We start from the raw sequence: 25,321 nt of genomic DNA, 5'->3' as shown, positions 1-25,321 counted from the left end.
TATTATATTTAACAATATTTAGAATGCATTGAATTCTATAGGCTATTTATGATAAAATAAAAATTCAAATTTCATAAATCTAAAGTATTATCAATATATATATATGATTTTAGAATTATATTGTATAAGATGTGACGAAATTGTCAATCTTGAATTTTAATATCGCCGAGGTCAGGCTTGTTAATTATTATTTATGTAATACCTTCTTGTCGCTCTGGAGAGCAAATGCTTGGAACCAAAGCGAAAATATGATAAAGTAACGTTTCATTTCATATATGAATTATCATTGATACGATTATCGAATAATAATTTTGTATAGATTAGAAATATGCTATAGCATATGCTATTAATCATCTCTTTCTCATAATCGTGTTTTTATTCATTTTTAATTCATAAAAAATTTTAGCATTCTAATATCATTTTAATCATTTGGTATGAATCCTTTGGTTCGAATATATATATTCAAATGATTTTTATAAATATCAAAAATTTCAATTCGTTTTTCTTAAGCAATATTCTAATCGACAAACGAGAATTTAAATTTCGAAAAGAGAGATAAATCTATCAATCGAATGATGAGCGAGAATAAAGCTTGGAAAAATCGATAGAATCAATAGAATCAAAAAGGAAATAAAAAAGAAAAAGAAAAGTTTGAACGAAATATAACAATTCAAAATCGCTTCGAAAAAGAAGAAGAATCGTTTGGAATAATTACAGAATCATTTAATCTAGTGTGATACAAAATTTTCGGACACCTGGTATAACCGAGTCTACGCTCTCTATTCAACGAAAAGATGAGGAGCATGTTTTCATCCGTACCGGGCGTTTGAAGTCGTATTAACTCAGCATTGTTAGCTGGTATCCACCTCTACTATCCCATTATCCCGCTGATTGACGTACATAATTGTATCAATTGCGCAACAAATGGAAATTAGGCTGCTGTGAAATGGTCAATGCCGTGGCTAGAGTCAATCGTCTGCGCAAATACACACGGCGCGGAAACGCGCTTCGAAAACACTTTCTTCGGTCATTTTCGGAAGGGTTTGTATTACCGATTCAGCTGCTCTGTCGATCAACTTGGTGAATTACGACAAATAACATAACCTAATACAGTGGCTTGTTGACCCTTGGACTGTAGAAGCTCGACGAATTATGAAGGATCGTAAAAAGAAAAATAATCGAAAATGAAATCGAAGATCGAGCATTTCCGATGAAGAAATGAAACGTTAATTAATCGATATGTGGTGTATAAAATGGTTAATAATAATAATAAGAAATTTGATACTTAAATAATGATAAATATTTAAAAAAATTTTGATTTTGGAAAATCGGATTTAAGAAATTTCTTACGATGGTTTATTAAGAAGCAATATTATTAATAAAATCGTTTAATTTTATTGTTAAACCGAAATATATTAAATATATTTGAATAATAATCGATACATTGCACAACTTTGTTACATAAATCATCAATATACGAAAAAAAATCTTGTACAAATCTCGAAACTTTGTCTTACAAATATTAACCCGACGTTTAGTTAGTTTAATAATTTGACAATTATTATGTAATTTAAAGGAATTTTTTTTTATTTATAACAATTTGAAATTTTTTTTTTTATGTTTTAATTATTGAAACAATGATTTCATTATTCTTTTGATCACAATTAATTATTAAATTTATAATAATTCGATGTTTCTCTTGTTTAATTGGAAATTCGAGAATAATTATAATCCAAATTCTATTATTCAATTTCGATTGATGATGTAATAGTTCATATACATTTAGTTTTCAAAAAACGCATATCAAGAATCGAAAGTCATCATCTACGTCAAATGAATTGTTGATTTTAATTTTATAAAAGTGAATTGTCGATTCGATTCTAATTAAATTCTAATTAAAAATCGATTATTAATTCGTTATTTGATTCGATGAAAATATATAAAACCAAAATTAAAGTTATACACATATAAGTGTATAAGTGATAAGTTTTGAGATTTTTTTCGATTTTTTTTTTTTTTTTTTGATGAAATAAGACAATAAGAAGCATCAAATGTACAATAACAATTTAAAAATTAATTTATATTACATATACTTTGCGAGGAATATTATCTTTTATTTATTTACACATATGGGATTGGCAAATCGAAATTTCGATAATTTGTGAATTATTGTTTGATTATCGATTTTTCACTCATTAATGTTCAAAGTTTAACAGTCGTGCGTCACATTTGAGTATCCTAGAGATATAAATCGTTGTGTAAACAATTTTTACAAATAACTCCTCTAAGTTTTGCCTCGAGGAGAAGACAAAATTACTACATGATTACTAAGTAACTAGAAATATTAAATACCGAAATATTAAAAGAGATTAAAATACAATTTTTTTCCGTTTTCATTTCATAATCGATAGCCTTTTCATGTAGCCTAATCGTTATAATTTATGACATACACGGATTTTTTCTTATTTTTTATTTATTTCCTATGATTAGTGATTTTCAAATATCAGTTGATAATGCAGTAATCGTATTTGCTATCAATAAACCTAGATTTCATCAAGAGATGCTAGTTATCAACATTCGATTATACGAAAAATATTATTTACAATTTTATAATTTCCGTCAAGAGAAAAGTAAGAATTATATAGAATATGTAGAGTAAATCTTTTAAAAAAATTTCTTACTTTTGATTTTGTACAAACTATCGAGTATTTACATTTATTTATATTTCATTGAATTCGAAATACTATATGTGAAAAGAATTTTTAGGTTATAAGTTTTTGATAATATATTAGAATGTTCTATTATAAATGATCAAAAATTTAAAGAATGAGCCACTTGTAGTTTTTTTAAACCAAAGTAAAATTAAGAATAAAAAAATATATTTTATTTTTTTTTTTAATAACAATAAATTTATAATTTAGTTTACAATAAAATTTATTATCTGGGTAAAATTTTCCGTTAATCTTAAAATATAGTATTAAAATACTACGATTGATAATAAAATTCAACAAATTAAAAAAACAAATATCTCAATGTTTAAAAAAAATGCATAAATTTTTCTATTTAATTTAATTTCACGCTTCAATTTTAAAAACAAAAATTACAATTATATCATAAACTAAATTTACATCTTATTTCTTAATCTTTATGTCCATTATGCTGAGTCGGTAAATTCGATTCGTCGATATGAGAAGATGCATGAAGGTAATAACAGATGGCGGTCTAAGGCCTTTTTTACGATTTACGACGACGCATTTTCGCATTAGTTCTGAAATTTATTATTATATAATTTCTAAAATTAAATATTAATTAAACAATAACTTGATTTAATTACTATTCAAATTTATATGATAAGACTGACTTGTAGAAAATATATTCGAATTTAGACTAAACTTTATATTTACATTATAATTATTAATTCATTATATTTGATTGACACTGCAATAATTAATTTAAACACGAATAATGAAATCAAGCACGATTCACAAATTGGTAAAAGGAAATACTTCTATTCCTGTCACATTTATTAATATTTATAAAGAGCTTAGATGTCGGTCTGATGCAGATTCTACTATATAAATGATTAACATATTTCTTGAAATCGTCGAAACATTGTCGATAAATGACATGGAAAATATTAAATATTAAATCGAATGGATAACACACAAGATACAAGTCGACTGATGACACACGTAACATCACATGCTAACTCGACGATATATTGAACATCGTATATTAGATTAATGATAGCACAAAAAATATCACGTATTAAATTGACATAGAGGACATAGAGCATCACATTGATAATGGCACATGGAATATTACAAGTAAGTTGGCACGTGGAACATCACATGCTAAAGTCGATGGATGGCACACTTTATATTGTGAATATTAAGTTAAGTATTAACATGTTAAGTTGACAAAACCACATAGAATATTACATGCTAACTTGATAATGGCACATGGGACATCACATGTTAAAGTTGATACACTGAACACCACTTACTAAATTAACAATATGATAATGGCACATGGAATATCACACGCTCTCTGGATAATGGTACAAGGGACGTGGTTGACAATGGCACGTGGAACATCACACATTAAAATCGATGGATGATACACTGAACATCACTTATTAAATTAACAATAAGACATAGGGCATTACATGCTAATATGATAATGGCACATGGAACGTCACATATTAAAATCGATGGATGATATACTGAACATCACTTATTAAATTAATAATAAGACATAGGGCATCACATGCTAACTTGATAATGGCACAAGAGACGTCACAAGTAAGTTGACAATAGGACATAGGATATCACATGCTAACTTTAAGTCATTATAATGTGCCTTATAATGGCACATGGAACATCACATATTAAAATCAATGGATGGTACACTGGACGTCTTACTTATCATGACATATTAAATTGACAATAAGACATAGGGCATCACATGCTAACTTTATAATGGCCTTATAATGGCACATGGAACATCACATATTAAAATCGATGGATGGTATACTGGATATCTTACTTATCATGACATATTAAATTGACAATAGGATATAGGGCATTACATGCTAATTTTATAATGGCACGTGAAATATTACATGCTAAGATGGCACATTGGACGTTTTACTTATCATGACATACTAAATTGAAAATAGGACATAGGGCATCACATGTTAACTAATAGCACAAGGGACGTCACAAGCAAATTGACAATGGAACATCACATATTAAAATTGATGAATGGCACACAGAACGTTACATGTTAAGTCGACAACGCCACGTGAAATATCACATGCTCTCTTGATAATGGGACGTCACAAGCTAAATTGACAATGGCACGAGAACATAACATATTAAAGTGTTGATGAATGGCACACAGAACATTACATGTTAAGTTGACAATAGGACATAGGACATTACATGCTAACTTGATAATGGCACAAGGGACGTTACAAGTAAGTTGACAATAGGACATAGAACATCACATGCTAACTTTATAATGACACATGGAACATTATTGCTAAGGTCAATGGATGGCACACTGGACATCACATAATAAGATAATAGGGCATCATATGCTAAGTTGGTACAATAGCACATGAAACATTACATGCTAAATTAATAATGAAACATCATATTACATGTTAAATCAATGGATGGCACACAAAACACATGTTTATCGGTATACAGTTAGATATTTTTTAGTTTCTTAATATGTAAAAATTTGAAAATGATTGTAACTTACTGATGGTACTGTCTCACGACATAAATTATCTTTTGGGCTTTTTTTATATCCATGTTTGCATGGTACGTTTATCAGAGATATAGGCAAATAAAGAAATTCGTGTGAAATATTTTCGTTTTTCGGTGCTAATTTCTTTTGTGGTGGACTTCGAATGTTCATCGATGATACATAGATTGGTATCGCCATTAGAGATAGCAGTAAAAACAAGTGTTTGATGAAATTCTTCATTATTTGTAACGAAATATGCAATGTGACTTGAACTTTTTTTAAAAATACCGGCCACGAAAGACGCGTTCGATTATTTATATAGTAATAGGTACATCGAGTACGTCGAGCTTCTTTTATATCGATCTTGAAGGACGCTATTTTCTATGAATCACGCTCACTCAACGATTTATACAAAATCTAATTGTGATCGATTAAGAAAAATTATCTTTCAAGAAAAAAAGAAAAAGATTTTTTCTTCATTATTTTTATTTTTTATTTTTTCTTTATTTTTCTTTATACTTTTTTCATTATTTCTGATTTTTATTACGATTTTTCATTTTGATTATATAAATACGAAATAATACGGTATAAATATATTTGTAAAATTACATAATGCTGCGATATAATGTTAAAACGCAACGATCACGAAATATTAAGATGGATCATTGTAAACTCTTTGCATTTTAAAACGATTGAAAAGAATATAATATATTTATTTTAAAACGATAAAAAAATGAGACAAACTTGAAGATTATTATGAGAAACGATTCAATTTCTTTTTTTTTCTATTATTATTCTTTCACATTTGAATCATCTAAGTGAAATTTATTAAAGTAAAAAAGTAAACAAAATATTTCATATTTTAAAATAATATCCTATATCACATATAATCCAATTCCTTTCCCATTATTGTACCAACCATATATATATATATATACTTAAGTTTTCAAAATGGGGGCTTATGATTATGCACGGGTGTAAAAATAGGTTATGTTCCCACCAATTTTATATACGATCTCGTTGTATCGTAATCGTATCGTGGCTTCTATCTTACGATAATGTCTGTTAACGGCAGTCTTTTAAAGAAACGCTCGATCACTATCGCCATCGGGGAAAACGAGCAGCAACAAGTGTCTGAAGAAGCCCCTCCTCTCGTTGCCTGCAGCGAGAACGGCTCGGTCAGATCACATTAGAATTACTTCAATCGGCCTATCGTCCCGCTGTGTAAATTGATTTTATCGATCGAGTTTCTTCTCGAATTAAGGTTTTTCGCTCGATAGAGGTGATGAAGCGCTCATCCTTACCGACATCTTGCCTCTATTATTTTATCAATCTTTCTCAGTGTCGGGCGAAATATCTCTAGTTTTGCTTCACGTTCCTTTTCTCTTTTTTTTTTTCTTTTCTTTTCCATTAATACTCCGTTACTGATAATATCGTCGATACACTAATATTATCTTATAATTATTAAATTATCTTATAATAATAAAATTATTAACGTATATAATAATAATAATAATATATATAATAATATAATAATAATAATAAAATTATTATAAGATAGAAATTATAGGATTTATTTTAATACAAGTAATTATATTTATAATATTTTAATACGAAAATTTTAGATTACGAAACCTCGATACGTGGAAGATGATTAAAGATAGTTAACAGGTTCTGAGTAGCTTTCAAGGAATAATAGATTATGCATTCAATTCAAATTATCGCCAATTTGTATTACTCGAATCACGCTTGTATCCTTGTCATTTTTTCCAATCAAGTTGATGAAAATTTTATAATTCTCGCTACGTTAAAAGCAAACATAAAGGATTAATGATACACGCAGCACTGATAAAAATCTTTTCCCTCCGTTTTTTCCTTGCTCTTTCCTCGGCAATAAATATTTTATCCCGTCTAGATAAATAGATACAGATAAGCAATTTGTTTCCTAATAGCTTAATAATTGCTTAATTAGCGTAATTCAGTACTTCATTAAGTAACGTTCAACATTTGGAATGTTGTTAATCGCACAAAAGAAGAAAAAAGAAAAAAATTTCTAAGAAAGCTCAAGTATCTTTCTCTCACATTCAGTGAGTGAGATTACTTTAATACAATTATTAATAAAAAGAGATAGAATAAATAAGATAGAAATAAATAAGATAGAATAAATAGAAGAGATAGAATGAAGATAATAAAGCTTGTTTACCAATTTTTAAAGAATAATTAAAAATTAAATTTAAGAGTTAAAAGTAATAACTTTTTGCATTCATTTTCAAGAGAATATTTCACTCTAAAATATTGTCGCCTTCTTTTCACTTATTATTTTAGAAAAGTGAAAATTTTCTTTCCATATTCTTAGGGATAAGAAGAATACATTTCACATGTGTTAATTTTTACTATTTTCATGATACTTTATGCTTTATAAATATACAAAAAATAGGTGAACAGAAGTGAAACGTCAATTAACGACCTCGTCGCGTGTACAAACATCGATCAACCATTTTCATCTGCGTTTGAATTTTATAGTTAGTCGTTTTATGGATAACGATTGAAGTTTGCGTTAGAAATGAAAGGATTAAGAGGTAGTTTCAACATCGTTTGTTAAAAACGATGTTCGAATATTCTCTCTCTCTCTCTCTCATTCTCTAAATTTTCACGTACAATCAGAAATTAGAAATTCAAATTTGGTTATATTTTAAATGCATCAATAAATTGTATGGGAAGTGGAGTGCAATGGTGAAATGGTGATTTATTCAATGAGCGCGAAAGAAAGAAAAATAGCTGCGTGTTCATTTTGTATTCAAAGGCGAGCATTTGTTTTTCCACGATGTGCCATAACTGCCTTTTTTTTCTTTCCTCCGCAGAAGCGGAGGAAACTTTGCGTTGCCACGCATTTTCCGCGTGTATCGAACCGTTATTTGCGAAACGTCTATCATATTGTATAATAAATTGTCATCGATGTTCCATAACGATTAGTTTCCTCTATAAATATGTGTAATATATATTTCATTCGTTTTTAAATGTGCAATTTTATCATTTTTCAGATACGATAATTTGTTCTGATTTTTCTTTTCTTTTTTTTATTACTATTTTTTATTGAAATAATATGACGTTGAATTAAAGATTATGGTATGTTTAATAAAATAATTTTATTTTATATTATTATATTATTTTAAATATTATATTATTTTATATTATTATATATTATTATATATTTATAATTATTAATAATTATATTATTATTATTATTATTCATCGTATGATATAAATTGTATAAATTCTTGTGAAAAATAAAAATAGGAACAATTCTTATATCTTTATGTAGAAATAAGAATTCTTATTATTTTAGAAGGAAAAATAAAATTTTCTGCCAATCAATAGGATTGGGTTTCAATTAAAGAAAAGTGAATAAAAGTATGAAATAATTTTATTATTGTTATTGTTATTATTATTATTTATCGAAATAACGAAGTGTATAAGATTCTAAATCTTTTCAAGATTGATTATTTTCAGTCGAAAATGGAAAAAAATATATAAATAGGGAAACAATCCTTATACATTTTGCATGTGCAAGCAAAGGCAAACTTTTTTACGATTGTTAGAATTGCTAATTCAATTAGAGAAAACTAAAAATAAATTAAATTTTTTTTTTCGACAAGATAAGATGGTTGATGCAACGTCGAGTCTAAAAAAAATTAAAAAGAAAAAAAACAAACAAAAACGAAAGAGATCTCAAACAACAAATCGTTTCGTCGTCTGTACAATATAAACAAAATTAACTTAGATCGAATATTTTTACAAATATTTTAACTTATTCGAAACATTATATTTTTTAATATAAAAAAAATTGTAAACAGAATTAATCTAGATCGAATATTTTTACACAACTTATTCGAAACATTATATTTTTTAATATAAAAAAAATTATAACTTACGTACAATATTTAAACAAAATTAATCTAGATCAAATATTTCTACAAATATTTTAACTTATTCGAAATATTATATTTTTTAATAAAAAAGAATTATAACTTACATATAAACAAAGTTAACCTAGATCGAATATTTTTACACAATTATTTGAAACATTATATATTTTAATATAAAAAAATTATAACTTACGTACAATATTTAAACAAAATTAACCCAGATCGAATATTTTTACAAATATTTTAACTTATTCGAAACATTATATATTTTAATATAAAAAAAATTGTAAACAATATAAATAAAATTAACCTAGATTGAATATTTTTACACAACTTATTCGAAACATTATATTTTTTAATATAAAAAAAATTATAACTTATATAAACAGAATTAGATCGAAATTAACCTAGATCGAATATTTTTACAACTTATTCGAAACATTATATTTTTTAATATAAAAAAAATTGTAAACAATGTAAATAGAATTAACCTAAATCGAATATTTTTACACAACTTATTCGAAACATTATATATTTTAATATAAAAAGAATTATAACTTACGTACAATTTAAAACAGATATGCAACAATTAACATAAATATCCTCATCGAAGGAGACGAACGAAATAGTTCATTCTACGATATAAAACGCGCGCATGCGCGTTTCACGCGGAGCGTCGTCCGTCACGGGGGTTGGCGAGTTTCAACCCTCAGTCTGGCGCCGCGTGCGAGCGCGATTCGGTCCCGGCGTTCCCCCTCGCTCGAACGCTCTCCCAATACGACACTTTCTCGTTTCCGCGATCCACGAAAAAGAAACAATGATCCGCGAGACGACCGAGGCCCGTCGCTCGAGATCCGACGATCCTACCTGAATCATCCGACCTCAACAAACTTATCAAAAATGAGAAACACTTTCATCGAAGAGATTCTCGTTGATACCTCGTTTGTACGGTGAAAAAAGGAAGAATGAAATATCCAAGCGGCAATCGTGTTTTCGAAAGAAACGGCCAAGATTTTACCACGGCTTCGGTTTCGTAGTGCGAGAAGAAACAAGAAGAAGAAAAGATGAATTCGATGAACAGGAACTCGAGGCCGGTACCCCGACCCGTCCCCTCCCACCCAACTTCGTGACCTGTAGTCAATAACCCACCGTGCGTAACAATCCTCGTTCCGCGGATTGAAGATGAGCGCCCCGTGTTACGCCCTCGTCCTTCTCACGTGGTGCGCTCTCTGGCCGGCAGCCGGCCTGGTCGGTGACCAGGAGGTATCGCAGATCGAGAGCCCGGCCAGGCCCGATCCCCTCCGCCATCAGAAAGACCATCAACAACGACGTCCCTCGTTCATCGAGCGCAGATTGTTGGACAGACTCGAGCCGGCCACCTCGGATCCTCGTCTAACGTCCACCGACGACGACGACGACGACGACGAGCCTCGACGCCTCGACTCCCCCCTCGAGACGAGCATCGAGAGGCCGACGGTCACCGCCCAGATAAGGCACGGCCGATCGAGGAATCACTTCGTCAGACAGGCGAAGCTCGACGACAAAGAAGACAAGGAGAGAACGAGAACAAACGAGACATCCTTCTCCTCCTCCTCCTCCGTGGAGGACGTTTACGATCAAACGACGTCGGATTCGTCCGCGAGGTGGCCGACGATCGACGAACGATCGACGAACCTCGATCTCGACAAACTGCTCACCAGATTGTCGGAGGCTGGGCGAAAGGAGGGGAGAAAGAAGGGGGAGTCTTTGGAGAAACTGAGGAAAGCTATGGGGGCCGTGGGTAGGAACAGATCGCGAGCCTCGTCCTATCGTCACAATAATGGCAATAATGGCAATAATGGTAATAATGGTAAAAATGGTAAAAATGGTAAAAATGGTAATAATGGTAAAAATGGTAATAATGGTAAAAATGGTAAAAATGGTAACAATGGTAAAAATGGTAACAATAATGGTAATCGAACGTGGAGTGACTTGGCGCGGGGAGGGAATTGGAGCGGGACGGGTGTTTACGGCCACGTGGTGCACGGTTGGCCGCGACCCGACGAGGGGAGCGGCGACGAGTACGAAGACGAGGGGATCGTGGACGAGTACGACGTCTACGACGGGGAGAAGGACGGGGAGAGCGACGCGGAGGACGGTTGGTACGGCAGGAACGGATCCGGGAGCGGGTACGGGGGAGGGAAGAGGAGGCCGACGAAGGAGCCGGTGCACGTGGACATCGTGACGAGATTCCTGAGGATAATAGAGAACCAGCATCTTCTCGGCGAGAATTGCACGGCCGGGACCGATTTGAACCTGGGCGAGGGTATAGTGGACAGATACGCCCAGGAGAGGTTCCGTTTGGAGGCGAATCTCGCCGTGAACAGGGCGAACATGCTCACGAGGTTGTGGAAGTACGCGCCCGACGTGATGCTCTCCTCCGAGTACCTCCTTCACGCGAGCATACTGTCCATGGTGGAGTTCGACGAGGATATATTCGCCGCGGGGAATTGCTACGACAAATTGCAGTACAAGGATCGATGGCTTTACTGCCCGTTCGCCCACCGGTTGCAGGATCAGGACGGCATACTCGTCAAGGATCTCGCGATCGAGTACAAGTATCTGAGCAACAGCAGCGAGTGGTTTTACATCGCAAGGAAGAACGCGGAGCGGGTGATCGCGAATAACGATCAGTTCAGTCGCGGTGAGTCGCTTTTCTTCCTTTTCGGGGATTCATTTCCCTTTCCCTTTTCCTTCGAGTTATCGTACACTCGAAATATTTTCTATCGTTATACTGGATGATGAAATCGATGGAATTGAAAGAGCGAAAGAATAAAATTCACGAACGCGTCTTCGAAGTTTCTTCGAAGGATTGAAATAAACTCTTGAAAAAGTGCTTAGACATAATACGTAAGTATGTTCACGAAACTTATGGTTTAATTCGAGGAGCGAATTTTCAACAATTTCAAGGAAATTTCTTTCTCTCTCTCTTTCTTCTCTCCCCCCGTAGCAACTTAATTTCGCGTCTAGGAAATCATTTCCTATCGCGGATATTGGAAACGTTTCCCCGTGGACGAAGCAAAAGATCGTTTCAGATTTTAATGGAGGGCCGGCCCTTAGATTACTTCCGTTTCCCGTATGGCGGCCACCTCGTTGTCTGTCCGGGATGATCGAATGATCGAGCACCGGAACAAAAGAAATATAGGATTGGAAATCAACTTCTCTTATCTCTTTTTGAAAAACTCAGATTACGTTCGCTCTTATCGATTCTCTTGTGTCGATACTTTAGAATTGAAAAAAAAAAGAAAATATATATATGCGTTATATCTTCACGTTGAAGTGTAAAAAGATTAGTAATTTTTCACATTTTCGATATTTTTGACGATCTAAAGATGTCGAGTTCCTTAAGGCGAGGATAAGCGAAGCGTAAAACGACGCGCGCTTATTCCACTACGATTGTTGGAGTCGAGACTTGTCAAGTTGGCCCGACAAATTGACGGCTTAAAACGTTTAATATGTCGAATATATATATGAATAAATTACAATCATTAAAGGATTGTTAAAAAAATTCTATCTCTCTAGCCTTTTATCTTTAAACTATATTATAAAAGCTATTTAAATAACGCAAGTATTAGATAATATATTTCATATGAAATTTTGAAAAATTAAAATAATCTCTCTAATTTCGCCTCGTCTAAATTCAAACCTATAAGCTCTCGTGTAATCGATATTTTCTTATCGACTTTTTCTTCCTTATCGACTTGGAAATCTCTCCGTTTACAATGTTACATCATTTTAATATAAATTAAAATCGATAAGAGTTTCGTATCAAGTATTCACGAGTGTATCCTCGAATCATCGAGTCGAATCCAAGTATGAAGATACCACTGTCCATCTATTGTTTATCCAGGTTAAGTGCATCTACTCGAGAGCAAGAGGGGCTAGCCTCGACTCGAACTCTTCTATTTCCTTCCTTTCTTTTCTTTCAACGATAATCTTGACGAAAATCCTCACCTCAACTCGACCACAGTGATGAACGGTCACTTTCACTCTCAAAATTGTTCGGACCACTATCCAGATTCTGGTTACTTCCGAACCACTTCTACTTCCGTAACAGCGTCCGATCGATGGATAACAGATAGAACGTCGCCTTAAGGATTTCTGAAAATACTACTTTTACCCTAAGGGCGGATGAAACTTTTGGAAAAAGTTTCTCGCGTATTATAAGAGTGATTTTTTGTTCCAAGGGGGGGAGATTTATTCCGAGGGCGATAAAGAAAGTGCAGAGTACTCTGGAAGTAGCGGGGATCGTCGAAAGTGGTGATAAAAAGAAATTCCGATGGAACCATATTATCGAATATCCCCCATATACCGACTGTTCCAAAATTTAAGATTTGAATTTCGCGCGGTGGACGAAATCATCTTCAGCGACAAGGCTCATTTTCATCTTAATCGATAAAATTATTATATTCGAAAAATCCGACGAGTTGGGAAACAAATGCATCCACTTTGGATTATTCTTCTTAGAAAATGCCTATCTGTTTGGTAAATGCAAGCAATTAACAATGTTTGCTATCGCGACGTGATAATCTAGTTTTTTTTTTTTTTTCTAAATTGCGAGATACGAACGTGGACGACACGTGGTTTCAACAAGACATGACGCACGACACGAGAAACGATTCGATCACTGCACGAGTCGTTTCGCTATCGCGACGTGATAATCTAGTTTTTTTTTTTTTTCTAAATTGCAAGATACGAATGTGGACGACACGTGGTTTCAACATGTCGTACGACACGAGTAAACATTTCGATCATGGCACGAGTCGTTTCGTGATCGTGTAGTATTGGTGGTCGATCTTTTTTCTTGGGTGTTTTTCGTTTTCAGTCACATTTATGCAATACGTCGATGGAAAATTTCAACGAAAGGGGCAGGCTATTTACGCTATTTCATACATAACCTTATTTTAATTGACAATTTGTAATTATAAACTTGTGTTTCCTATCAAAATTACTTTTTGTGCACGAATTTTATTACCCGTATGTTGCCTGTTATGGCAACGTTTCGTAGCGATGTTTGCACACAATATATTTGAATTGTACAAGGTAAATACAAACGCATTTAGTACGTTTAATAAATGCTTTCCTGTGTTAACGGTTAACGGTATCACAATGGCAAGTAAACGTGTAGTTTTAACTATTGAAGAGAGACAGGAAATAATTAAAGATGGCGCAAGCGAAATTAGCAAGATGTTTATGGTAAATATTTATATTTATATTTTGTTCATTTCTACACGAATAAATAAAGTTTAATCCAAAGAAAATTTTCATTAGTTTTCTGCTGTACCATGTTTGATAGAAACAATAGACAACAACGAAGAAAAGGAGATATCTTGTAAAATATTTAAAACGGATTCGAAGCGAGAGTTCCAAAATTCTTCCTTTTTCCAAACTTGATACATTGCGTACGAGGTATATCTCGTTTTAATGTTTCTTCCACTCGATCGACGACTCGAGTTGAAAACACTCGAGGCGATAATGGAAAGAGGCGAAAGAAGAAATTTCCGAAGAAATGGATACAGATTGCAAATTATATATTTTGCACAAAGAAGAAGAATCTGCTTCGCTTTCGAGCATCATCATTCAATTTTGCAAAGTAAATAATTAATCAATTTAATTTTATTCGTTTATTTACGAATATTAGAATAATAGTCTACGAACAGAGGTAGAGAATCAACTTGATTTCAATATTTTTTAAATCGAGTTAATAAACAAAATTAAAAAATTAGTTAATCCAAATATAACATTAGTCAAACTAAAATAAATTTTTATAAATTATTTTTTAAAATAATCAACATTAGATATCTGAAATTATAAGAGTTGATCTTTTAAATCAAATATAGCATCCATCATGAAATACTTCTAATGAGATTTAATTCCTTAAATAATAAAATAATTTATAATTTATTTTATTTCAATATTAATTAAAATAAATTTTGATAAAACATTGAATTAAAAAAATGAAATTGATAAATTTATTTGAAATATTTGATCCATCAACTAGAAACTATTTTTCAATAAATTGATTACTTATAATTCTACCAATTATTTTCCTAGAATCCTAGAATCTTTTGATTAATTCAATCACGAATCTTATTCACTATTAAAATATTATTAAACTTTATACATAACTAATTTAAAACAAGTAACATTTAATTATACTTAATAATACTTTACTCAAACGTGATTGCTACAAAAACTGCTATACTTTTCTTCATAAATATCCTCTGGAAAAGCAGAACAGAGTTGCAAAATGCTGATAATGATCCAGGCAATTGGACCGACGATTTTCAAAACGTCAAACAATTTTCAATTTCAATTACTTTCGCCGAGAATGCGTTGCAGGTGGTGCACCTATAGCTATATTCAAATTATACTATGTTGTACGATGCTGAAGCAGTAGTTTGGCTCGAACACAGCCGTCGAAATACCTATATATACATAATTAAACCGGCGAATCGATACCTGATCTGTCGCCGTGGAACTCGAGGAGTCGAGCTAGAAATACTCGTCTACTGATTTTGCAACCAGAGTATCGTCTCGTCTCGCAAATTTTTCCTCCTCCCTCCTTTTCTTTCCTCCAAGAATAATCGACTCGAACGTTGTGTTTATGATTTACAGCAGGTGACACGTTTCCACGTTTCCTGCCACCAGATTTCCCCCCATTTAACGTATTTTATTAACGGAACGGCCTCGCTCTCCGGAAGACTACACGATTCCATAAACTTGGGCGAGGCGAGGCGAGGCGAGGCGGAGGGGGTCGAAAAAAGGCCGAGTCGTTACACATCCTAGGAAATGGAATACATTTGTAACGGGTTGTTCGGATCACGTTTCCTCCTGAAATACATATATATATTTTTTTTTCAAATATTTTTATCGAGTTTCTTGGGATTTCTTCTCCCTCAAATTCTTCTTTGTACTTCGTTCGAGGTAGGGGATCGAGTTTGAATTATTTCAATGTATATTTCTTTTTTTTTTTGTATTAAGGAGCTTCCACAGGAATATCCAAGTTTCTCCTCCTTTGCGAAATTTGACCAAGTTGGAGGAAGGGTGGTGGATTGTGAAGAGATGAGAAGATTTATACGGTTTGATACGAGTTTGTTTCGAGATTTTGATGATAAAATTTTGTGTATATATATATATATATATATATATATATATATATTTATTATATATATATATACTATATATTATATATTATATTATATTATATTATATTATATATATACTATATACTATATATTATATTATATATATTTATATATAAAATGTATATATATATATTTTTTTGTGTGTGTGTGTACATATATATATATTATATATTATATATTATATTATATTATATTATATTATATTATATTATATTATATTATATATATACTATATACTATATATTATATATTATATTATATTATATTATATTATATTATGTTATATTATATTATATTATATTATATTATATTATATTATATTATATTATATTATATTATATTATATTATATTATATTATATTATATTATATATATACTATGTACTATATATTATTTTATATATATATTTATATATAAAATGTATATATATATATATATTTTGTGTGTGTGTGTGTGTGTATATATATATATATATAGGCGTGATGGATTTCGATATTCACATCTGGCTAGATTTAAATCGGTTCCTTCTGGATTCAGTGGGGTTGGGTTTCTTATTCAACCGAGATCTCGACCAAGGCTATTGGCTTTCGATTAGTCTTAGATTAGACTTGACCGAAATTAAATCTGTTAAACCAGATTATGTTTCCCCTACACGTGTCGGAATCTCGAATGGAGCATCCATGTTTGCCCCTTCGAGTAATCTTAAATCTTAATCTCTCTTACTTGATTTGCCTTTTATGTGGCTCTGGTGATTAGATAATCTGATCTCGAAAACTCGGATCTCTCGTATTCTCGTTATCTGTCCAGAGGGAAACGTAGAAATTTATGCGATTTCGTGAATCGTGAATTGGGCAGGTTTCATCGTGTGATGATGGAAATCGATGAGAGAAGATGGTGGTGGCGGTTTCTGTAACGGAAACAGTTTACGTAAGAGAATACTGATAAAATATGATTTGATCTATGGTATTTGAACGGTCCACTTCGCTCCCGATCATTAACAGGGATACTTTTCCATTCATTGTTGAGGAAACAATATCCTCTCGTTTACACTTTTCAATTTCTGTTCAACGCTTCTTGTTTGGACAAGTTTGGATATTTTCTTCGAGTATTCGAAATTAATCAAAGGAAATTATCGTTGTTGAAGTTTTGTTATGAAGTGTAATTTGTCTGATATTTCTTTAATCTTTTCTTTTATTCATCTAACTTGAAATTTGAACTTTTTTCAGGATTTCTTTTTTTTTTTATATAGTATAAAAATGTTCGTTGCAAAATCTATCATTTAGCAGGAAATAAACAGAAGTATGACTCTTCTATATTTAATTTCTTTTTCCATTTATCTAATTTGAAATTTTTAATTTAATTAATTCTTTCACGTGAAAACATATATATAGGATTTCTCTTTTTCATATCAAGACATTCGTTGCAAAACCTATCATCTAGTATAAAAGAAATAAAAATTATCACTCTTCTACATTAATTTCTTCTTCCATTCATCTAACTTTTCAAATACATAAAGAAATTCATATCAAATATATATACTATCATTGTATTTCTATTTAGTTTCTATGATAATTTTGATCATTCTTCTATATTAATTTCTTCTTCCATTCATAACTTTTCAAATACATAATAATTGTATCTCTACTTAATTTCTGCTAATTTGAATATTTTCCATGTAAAAACATATATATTTAGAAGTAGAATTTCTTTTTTTCATATCAAATATATAAAGACACTCATTCCAAAATCTATCATCCAGCAAAAAATAAACCAAAATCATTGCATCACTCTTCTATATTTATTTTAATTTCTTCTTCATGTAACTTGAAACTTCTAATTTAAATTTCTTTCATGTAAAAATATATATATATATATATATATATATATATATATATATATAGAATTTTTCTTTTTCATAGCAAATATATAAAGATACTCATTGCAAAATCTATCATCTAGCACAAAATAAACCAAAATCATTGCATCATTCTTCTGTATTTAATTTCTTCTTCCATTCATCTAACTTGAAACTTTTAATTTAAATTTCTTCTATGTAAAAATATATATATATATATAGAATTTTTCTTTTTCATAGCAAATACATAAAGACACTCATTGCAGAACTTACTATCTAGCACAAAATAAACCAAAATTATCTTCTATATTCTTCTACATTAATTTTTTCTTCCATTCATCTAACTTTTCAAATACATAAAGAAATTCATATCAAATACATAAAGACACTCTTTGCAAAACTTATCATCTAGCACAAAATAAAGCAAAATTATCTTTTATATTCTTTTACATTAATTTTTCTTCCATTCATCTAACTTGAAACTTCTAATTTAAATTTCTTCCAGATAAAAACATACATAAAATTTCTCTTTTTCATTCACCAAATACATAGAGACACTCGTTGCAAAACCTATCATCTAGCAAGTAAACCCGAAGTAAGCCATCGCCATCCTCTTTATATTTCTTCTTTTCTCTCTCTCTCTCTCTCTCTCAAATTCGATTTGACAATCGGTGGACGGCAAAAGAGAGGGAGGGAATAGACGTTTTCCCCTTTCCCCCAGAAAAGAGAACAGACGTGATTCACAAGTACACTTTTTTTTTCTTGGAGAAAAAACAATGAAGTCGATTCTCGTTGACCCAAGACTCGAGCGAACGCTTCTTCAAACTAAATCGAATTCCTGTTCGAGGAAGGGAAGAGAAAGAGCAAGAGAAAGAAGGAAAGAAGGAAAGAAGGCGAAAACGTGGTCCTTTTTCTTCCGGGGGGGAAGAGTTTCACCTTCGTGCAACTTGGTCGAACGTAATATCAATCTAAAGTTCGAACGATGCCCCGCAACGGGACTCCATGGCGAAACAAGTTCGAGGGTGTGGACAAACGTCGTCGAGGCAACGACGACAAATACGGGGCAACAAACACGAATTCGTTCTTCTTCGGTGAAATTTTCAACAATGGATAGAGAGGGAGAGAGGGAGAAGGAATCTATAAGGAAATGAGAGGAGGGAGGAAACAAAGGGTGGCTGACAAACGAGGCAACCACAGTTGGCCTGGTCTGTTTGATTTACAAACGTGACGTCGCAAGAGGATAACGTTCCAGTCGGAATTGTCCAGAAAGAATTCAATTTAACACGTTCTCCATCACGTACCTCGAACATGGTACACGTTTCGTGTTCGATTTCTTCTACTTCCAGTTTTTTCCCACTTTGGACTGCGGATTTTTATATAAAATCGAGTCATTTTATGAAAGTTGAGAAGAAAATTGGGGATATTTTCTTGTCTTCTTGTGTTATTGTAAATAAATTTTTCTAATTAGAAAATTTTAGGTAAGTGCATATAGATGCATAGAAACTTATAATCAATTTAAAATAATTTCAATAGAAATTCAATAGAAAAATAATATTATCTACTTTTATAAAAATTATTCTTTATGATTGAGACTCCCTTTGATTATTTCATGTTTTTTAAAATTTGTTTTATATTTAAAATAGTTTTTTAGTCAGAATAATAGGTTTTTTAAGAACAATCGTTCATTTTTTCATAAATTAATAGTTATCAATGATTTGCAATTGAAAGACAATATCTCAATTAAATATAGATATGATAATTCTGAATTAAAGATTTTAATTATAATTGTAATTATAAATTTTATTTTTCTAATTTTATTATTAAGAATTATTGGACCCAATTTATCATTTTTAATTATCTAGTTTGTTCGTCGATAGTTTAATTTAGATCGTCGATGATCAAACCGACGGCGGCCATGTTTGACATTGATATAGCCTGAAAAGAGCGTTTCACGGATGATGGCCAAAGTTGGCGTCAGGAAAGGGTTAATTACGTCGTTATCATCGATCCCTGTGCTTGTGTATCCGATATCACGGCTGTCATTTCCGTCTCCATAAAGTCGTAAAATTTCATATCGAAATTTCGATTCGGCGCGAAATTAATCTAATAAACTAACCTAACCTCCATAACTTTGCTTTTCGCGCACACGATGTAAACGGAGTCGAAGAGATTTTTAGTTAGCTCGTGGTAAAGTGAATTTTATTAATTCTTGACTGTACACATACATATTTATGATAAATATAACGAAAAAATATCAATCAAAATGCGTAGAGAAGAATTTTTTTCAATTCAAGAAAACCAGGCGTTAAAAAAACTTTCCTTTACAATGTTTACTTATTTTTATACGCGAAATAACTTCTTATTCCGGTTATTTGACGTGTCTAATCAGAAATTGAAAACAGTGAAACAGAGAATGACGCAGGTGAAATTTAGGTTAGATGCAATATAATGCAATTTCTTTGATAAACATAACCTAGTTTCTTTCTGCGTGCACCTAGTGTCAAATTACTAGTTTATTAGTTCACGGATGACGATACGATGTCTTGAAATCTTGAGAATTCTTTTTGCAGAGTGATCGGAATAAAATATATCAATTGGATCAGAGAATACCTGTTTTCCAATTCACTTCACAATTATTAAAAATATTTATTTAAATTGTTGTAATTAGAGAAATTATTGAAGATATTGTAATTTTTGATAGGATTAGGATTGTTGTTATAGTAAATTTATTCAAAAAATAGTTTAATTTTTTGAAATTTTATATAAATTTAGCTAAAATATTATTGGTGGTATAATTTTAATGTACAAAATTAATGTTTTTAGGTTTAAACTGTTTAGCTAAAATTTTTAAAGTTTATTAAATTAGTATCTTTAATAATTTTATTATCTTTTATATTTATATTATATTATAATATTAATTTTTTAAGTTTTCCAATTTTGACTGAATTTTTAGTTATTACAATTTCATTTTATATTATTGATAATGAGATTAATAGATGATTATTCTTAATTTTTTTACTTCTTTCTGTTTGTGAATTCTGTTTTGGATTTATCATTATTATTAAGAATAAATTATGAATTGGATCATCAAAGATTAATATCAAATTAATATCAGTTTCTCAAATGTGATATCAAAGCAGGAAGCAATTATTCATTGAATGAATTCCTGAATTCTGTTTTCTGTATTTCTTCCCCTCCTCTTGGAATATTATTCCAATTCTGGATAAGAAAATAACGAGAGTTAAACTTTCAGAAGGATGTTTCAATGAACGTGTTAACAATTAGTCTAGTGAAAGAAAGTAGTGGAAGACGGTGTAATGTCGAGTTTAGAAAGGGTTAGAGGTGTCGAAAGCGGAGCAGCTGAAGTGGATCGAGGAAGAGCTGAAGAGTTTAAATCCGGCATTGTGCCTTGATTCGAACGCCTGTTCAAACCTGTTTTAAATACGCCCGATCGATTTCAAGCATTGCATTATTCTCTCCATAAGTAAATTACAAATTGTGCAAAATTAAATCGTTGTTACGTTAAATGTTGAAGTAGAGATATATAATTATATATAAAATTATGATACGAACATATTTCTCGATATTTCGATAAAAAAATGACGATTTAGGATTCATGAATTTGTTATCGATGCAATTAATGAAAATGTTTAAGTATAAAACGTGAATCGAAATTATAATTTTATAGCAGACGTTAAAAATGATTATCGGAAATTAATATTTCATTTGTTTAAACTCGCACCGATTATTTTTTGATAATGAAATTGGAAACGGTGATACGCGTGAGAGTATTTATTCACAAGTTTGATATATTGATGTATATAAACGAAAGAAATTGAGCAAATAAAAATACTTTTAGAAAAATACGTTTACACTTTATTACACGTTAAAACATAAAATATGTTAAAACACTTTATTACACGTTAAATAGTTTAGTTACTTTGCTAGAAAACATATTTAAACATAGTTATATTTTACCTTACTTTCAACATAATATTATTTATTTATTCGTGTAATAATTCTGCCAATTCTGTTATATAATCCACATATCACGTCACAGTGGTTGGTTCGATAAAAGAAAAGCTCTTCAGTTTCAGTTTTATCGTTGCCGTTTTAAAACGATACTCTTGAATAATAATAAAAAAAAAAAAACATTGAGAAAATTGAGTTAGATTTTTCCACCGATAATATCTATCAGTTATATTATTGGTTGCTTTACCTACGTCTCTCTTCTCGACATTAAATAAAACCAATACAGTGTAAAAAGATGCGAAAGTTTCGATCACAGCCGTCAAATTTTTTCGTCGAAAATGGCCGGACACACTTTTAACCTATTCGACCATCGAATCCTGTCGAATTTTTTGCGCGTTCGCATTTTCATAAATACGAGGAGAAAACTTATTTCGTTGCCTCTTTCGATCCACCAACATTTCGTTTGATGCAATGAAAAGGTTAGAATTATATATAAATCACTAACTTTAATTCGTTTTGTACTTTCCCTGAAAATATTTATTCTTGCTTGAAATAAAAGAAAAATATATTTTATCGCATTTCGTTGTGTATAGATATACATGAAAATGAAAAATTATTGGATAAAAATGGGTACAAATTACAGAACAGAGTTCCAGTCGTACAATTCTCCTTACAGTAATAAAGTGTCGGATAAATTCAGTATGGTACGAGCCAAGCGAAGCCAAGATCGCGTTTTCTTTTTCCATTTTCACCGACTTTTCACAGTGCTTTAATTCTCGAACCACCAGTCTTGTCCCACTTGCCAGGATCGATGTGATCGCTTTGTGAAACCGACCACGATTCATCACCGAGTCCCTATGAACGTTACTCATCCCCTCGTCGAAAGGCACCCGGGGGACACGTGCACCGATGTACGCGCATTATTTATTTCGAGCCACCATTGCTTGTTACTCGGCTAGGAACTTTTTAGTTGACAGCGAGAGCAGTGCCATCTTCGTCAGTCTCCCTCTAGTGGCCTAGAGGGAGTTGAAATCTGTCTCGCTGGTTTCTTCAGACTGGAAAATTTTAGCGCGTATTAAAATTAAAAATGTTCCTTTTAAACGAATATTCATGTGACGTTATTTTTTTTTTATTAAATTTTATTCGAATAAAAATGGCGAGAAAAATTTTTACGCGAGTTTACTTCTACGTAAAAGAAGAAATAGAAGGAGAATATTTTTTTTTTAATAAAATTATCAATGTATAAAATGGCATGCTCTTGGATTGGTCGATTTTGGAGAATAAGGGAAATATAAAAAAGTATATATGAAAATAAAAATTTATTAAAGTTGAATTATAATATTCGAAGAATGAAGAAAGAATGTTCGTTTTTATTCATAGTTTTATTCGTAAAAATTTTATTTTGTATGAATAATCTAGTAAGAAATTTAAGATGAAGAGAGACAGAGATAGAAGTGAGCAGTCGAACGAAGATAGAATCTATCTCGGCTTGCCTAAGTAAAATCCAATTGATCATAATTTAATAAATAAGACTCGATCGAAATTATTATATATCAATTCCAGTTTTATTTTGGCTTCTAGAATCGATCCTCCACAAATATAATAATATACTTAACCAGTTACGTAAAATCAATCATGTTTGTGATGAAATACGCAACAATTTAATTTTTCTCTCTTTAATCAAATTCGAAATACATATTCCATTCGAATAACTCGTTCAAATTGGATGGCTCACTCACAGTACGATGTTATTCATATGTTGATTAAGTGAAAGTAGTACTTTGTGGTACTTTACAAGTTTGAATTGCTCTTGAGAAAAGTTTCGTTGAGCTCTTTTGGAGAGTGGTTTTGTTTCCTTATCGTTGTGCCGTGATTAATATGATAGGAATTTCACCACTGGCAGAATCTCATTATTAATCATAAGACAAGTTGAATTTTTTTTTTTTTTTAAATCACTTTGATACGCCTTTGATGATTATTTGAATATAAACTTAACCGTTACCTAATTTAATTTACAAAAATTTATAAATTGTTGGCTGATAAATTTTCAAAAGATAAAATAAATTTCACAAATTAATTAATTATTGAATAATTATTTACGAAAATCTTTTGAATTTCGAATATTCATATTCAATTTATGATATAAATCGAATTTATATTTAACTTATATTAGTACTTTTGAAATTATATTAAAAAAAAAGTTTAAAAAATTTGCAAAAAGTTTGATTTTGGAAAATTTGAAAGATTTCATCAAGCTCTGAATCGAAACGCGTAGATCCAATTTTTAATCTCGATTTTAATTTTCACCCAACTACTCTCTAAGTCTTTTTAAGCATTATTTGAAGTTCTTTGAAACGAGTTCTTTCATACTAGTATGTATGAAAAATATGTTAAAATATTTTTTGCCAAACACTCTTTTTAAATTCTTTCTATTTCTTATTCCCGATAAAACCAATTTTTCCCGCTCGTTTCCCTGGAATCGATCTTGAAAAATATCTTACCAACAAGTATAAAGTACTCTATATAAAAACCAATAAAAATAAAATTTAATCCATCTCCATTCTATATCGCTTTGCGCTCCGGGCCTTTTTCGAATCAACAACTCCCATACGATTTCGCGCACTTGTTCGGTGGATTTTTTACACCTAACTTAAAATGATTTCACGCACAAATTAACGTACGAAACGTTTTATATTTTTAACATTCTATGCATTTTTACGTACAAAGGAAGAACATAAAGTCTATATCGTCGTTTTGTGCGATATTTTAATAATAAAGCATTCTGTTATTTTTATTTTTCACCTTGTCTTTACTTTCATCGCTTTACTTTCCTTCCCTCCATCATTTCGTTACTCAATAATTCAAAAATCAAAACTCGAGCTAATCTCATGATTCTAATTCCTTACAAAACTCGACGGTATATTAGTCTACTTACTTTATAAGATTATACGCGAAGAGTTTAGAAATCTATTCGATATTTTAAAGAAATCGCAAATAAATATTGCCGCCGTTCGAAATTGCCGCCTCGAACCGAGTGGCGGCATGGTGTCGCCATTGGTGCGCAAAGGGATATGCGCAGTGCATAACGAGAGTAGAATGCTTGCAGTTTTTGACGAACGAAA

The 25,321-nt window shown here is 31.2% G+C and overlaps 1 protein-coding gene across 1 annotated transcript in view; it reads left to right on the top strand.

Annotated features, from left to right (window-relative positions):
- Positions 1-9,893: 9,893 nt before the first annotated feature.
- LOC413568 (probable G-protein coupled receptor 158) overlaps positions 9,894-25,321 on the top strand; it is a 168,449-nt gene continuing 153,021 nt past the window's right edge. Inside the window, exon 1 of the mRNA XM_016913572.2 lies at positions 9,894-11,868. Coding sequence (XP_016769061.2) covers positions 10,368-11,868 — 1,501 coding nt within the window. The 5' untranslated portion in view covers positions 9,894-10,367. The remainder of the gene's footprint in view (positions 11,869-25,321) is intronic.

Source organism: Apis mellifera, linkage group LG8 (genome assembly GCF_003254395.2).
Source record: "Apis mellifera strain DH4 linkage group LG8, Amel_HAv3.1, whole genome shotgun sequence".
Classification (NCBI taxonomy): Eukaryota; Metazoa; Arthropoda; class Insecta; order Hymenoptera; family Apidae; genus Apis; species Apis mellifera.
The sequence above is the reverse complement of the archived record's forward strand: the minus strand, read 5'-3'. Positions and strand labels throughout refer to the sequence as shown.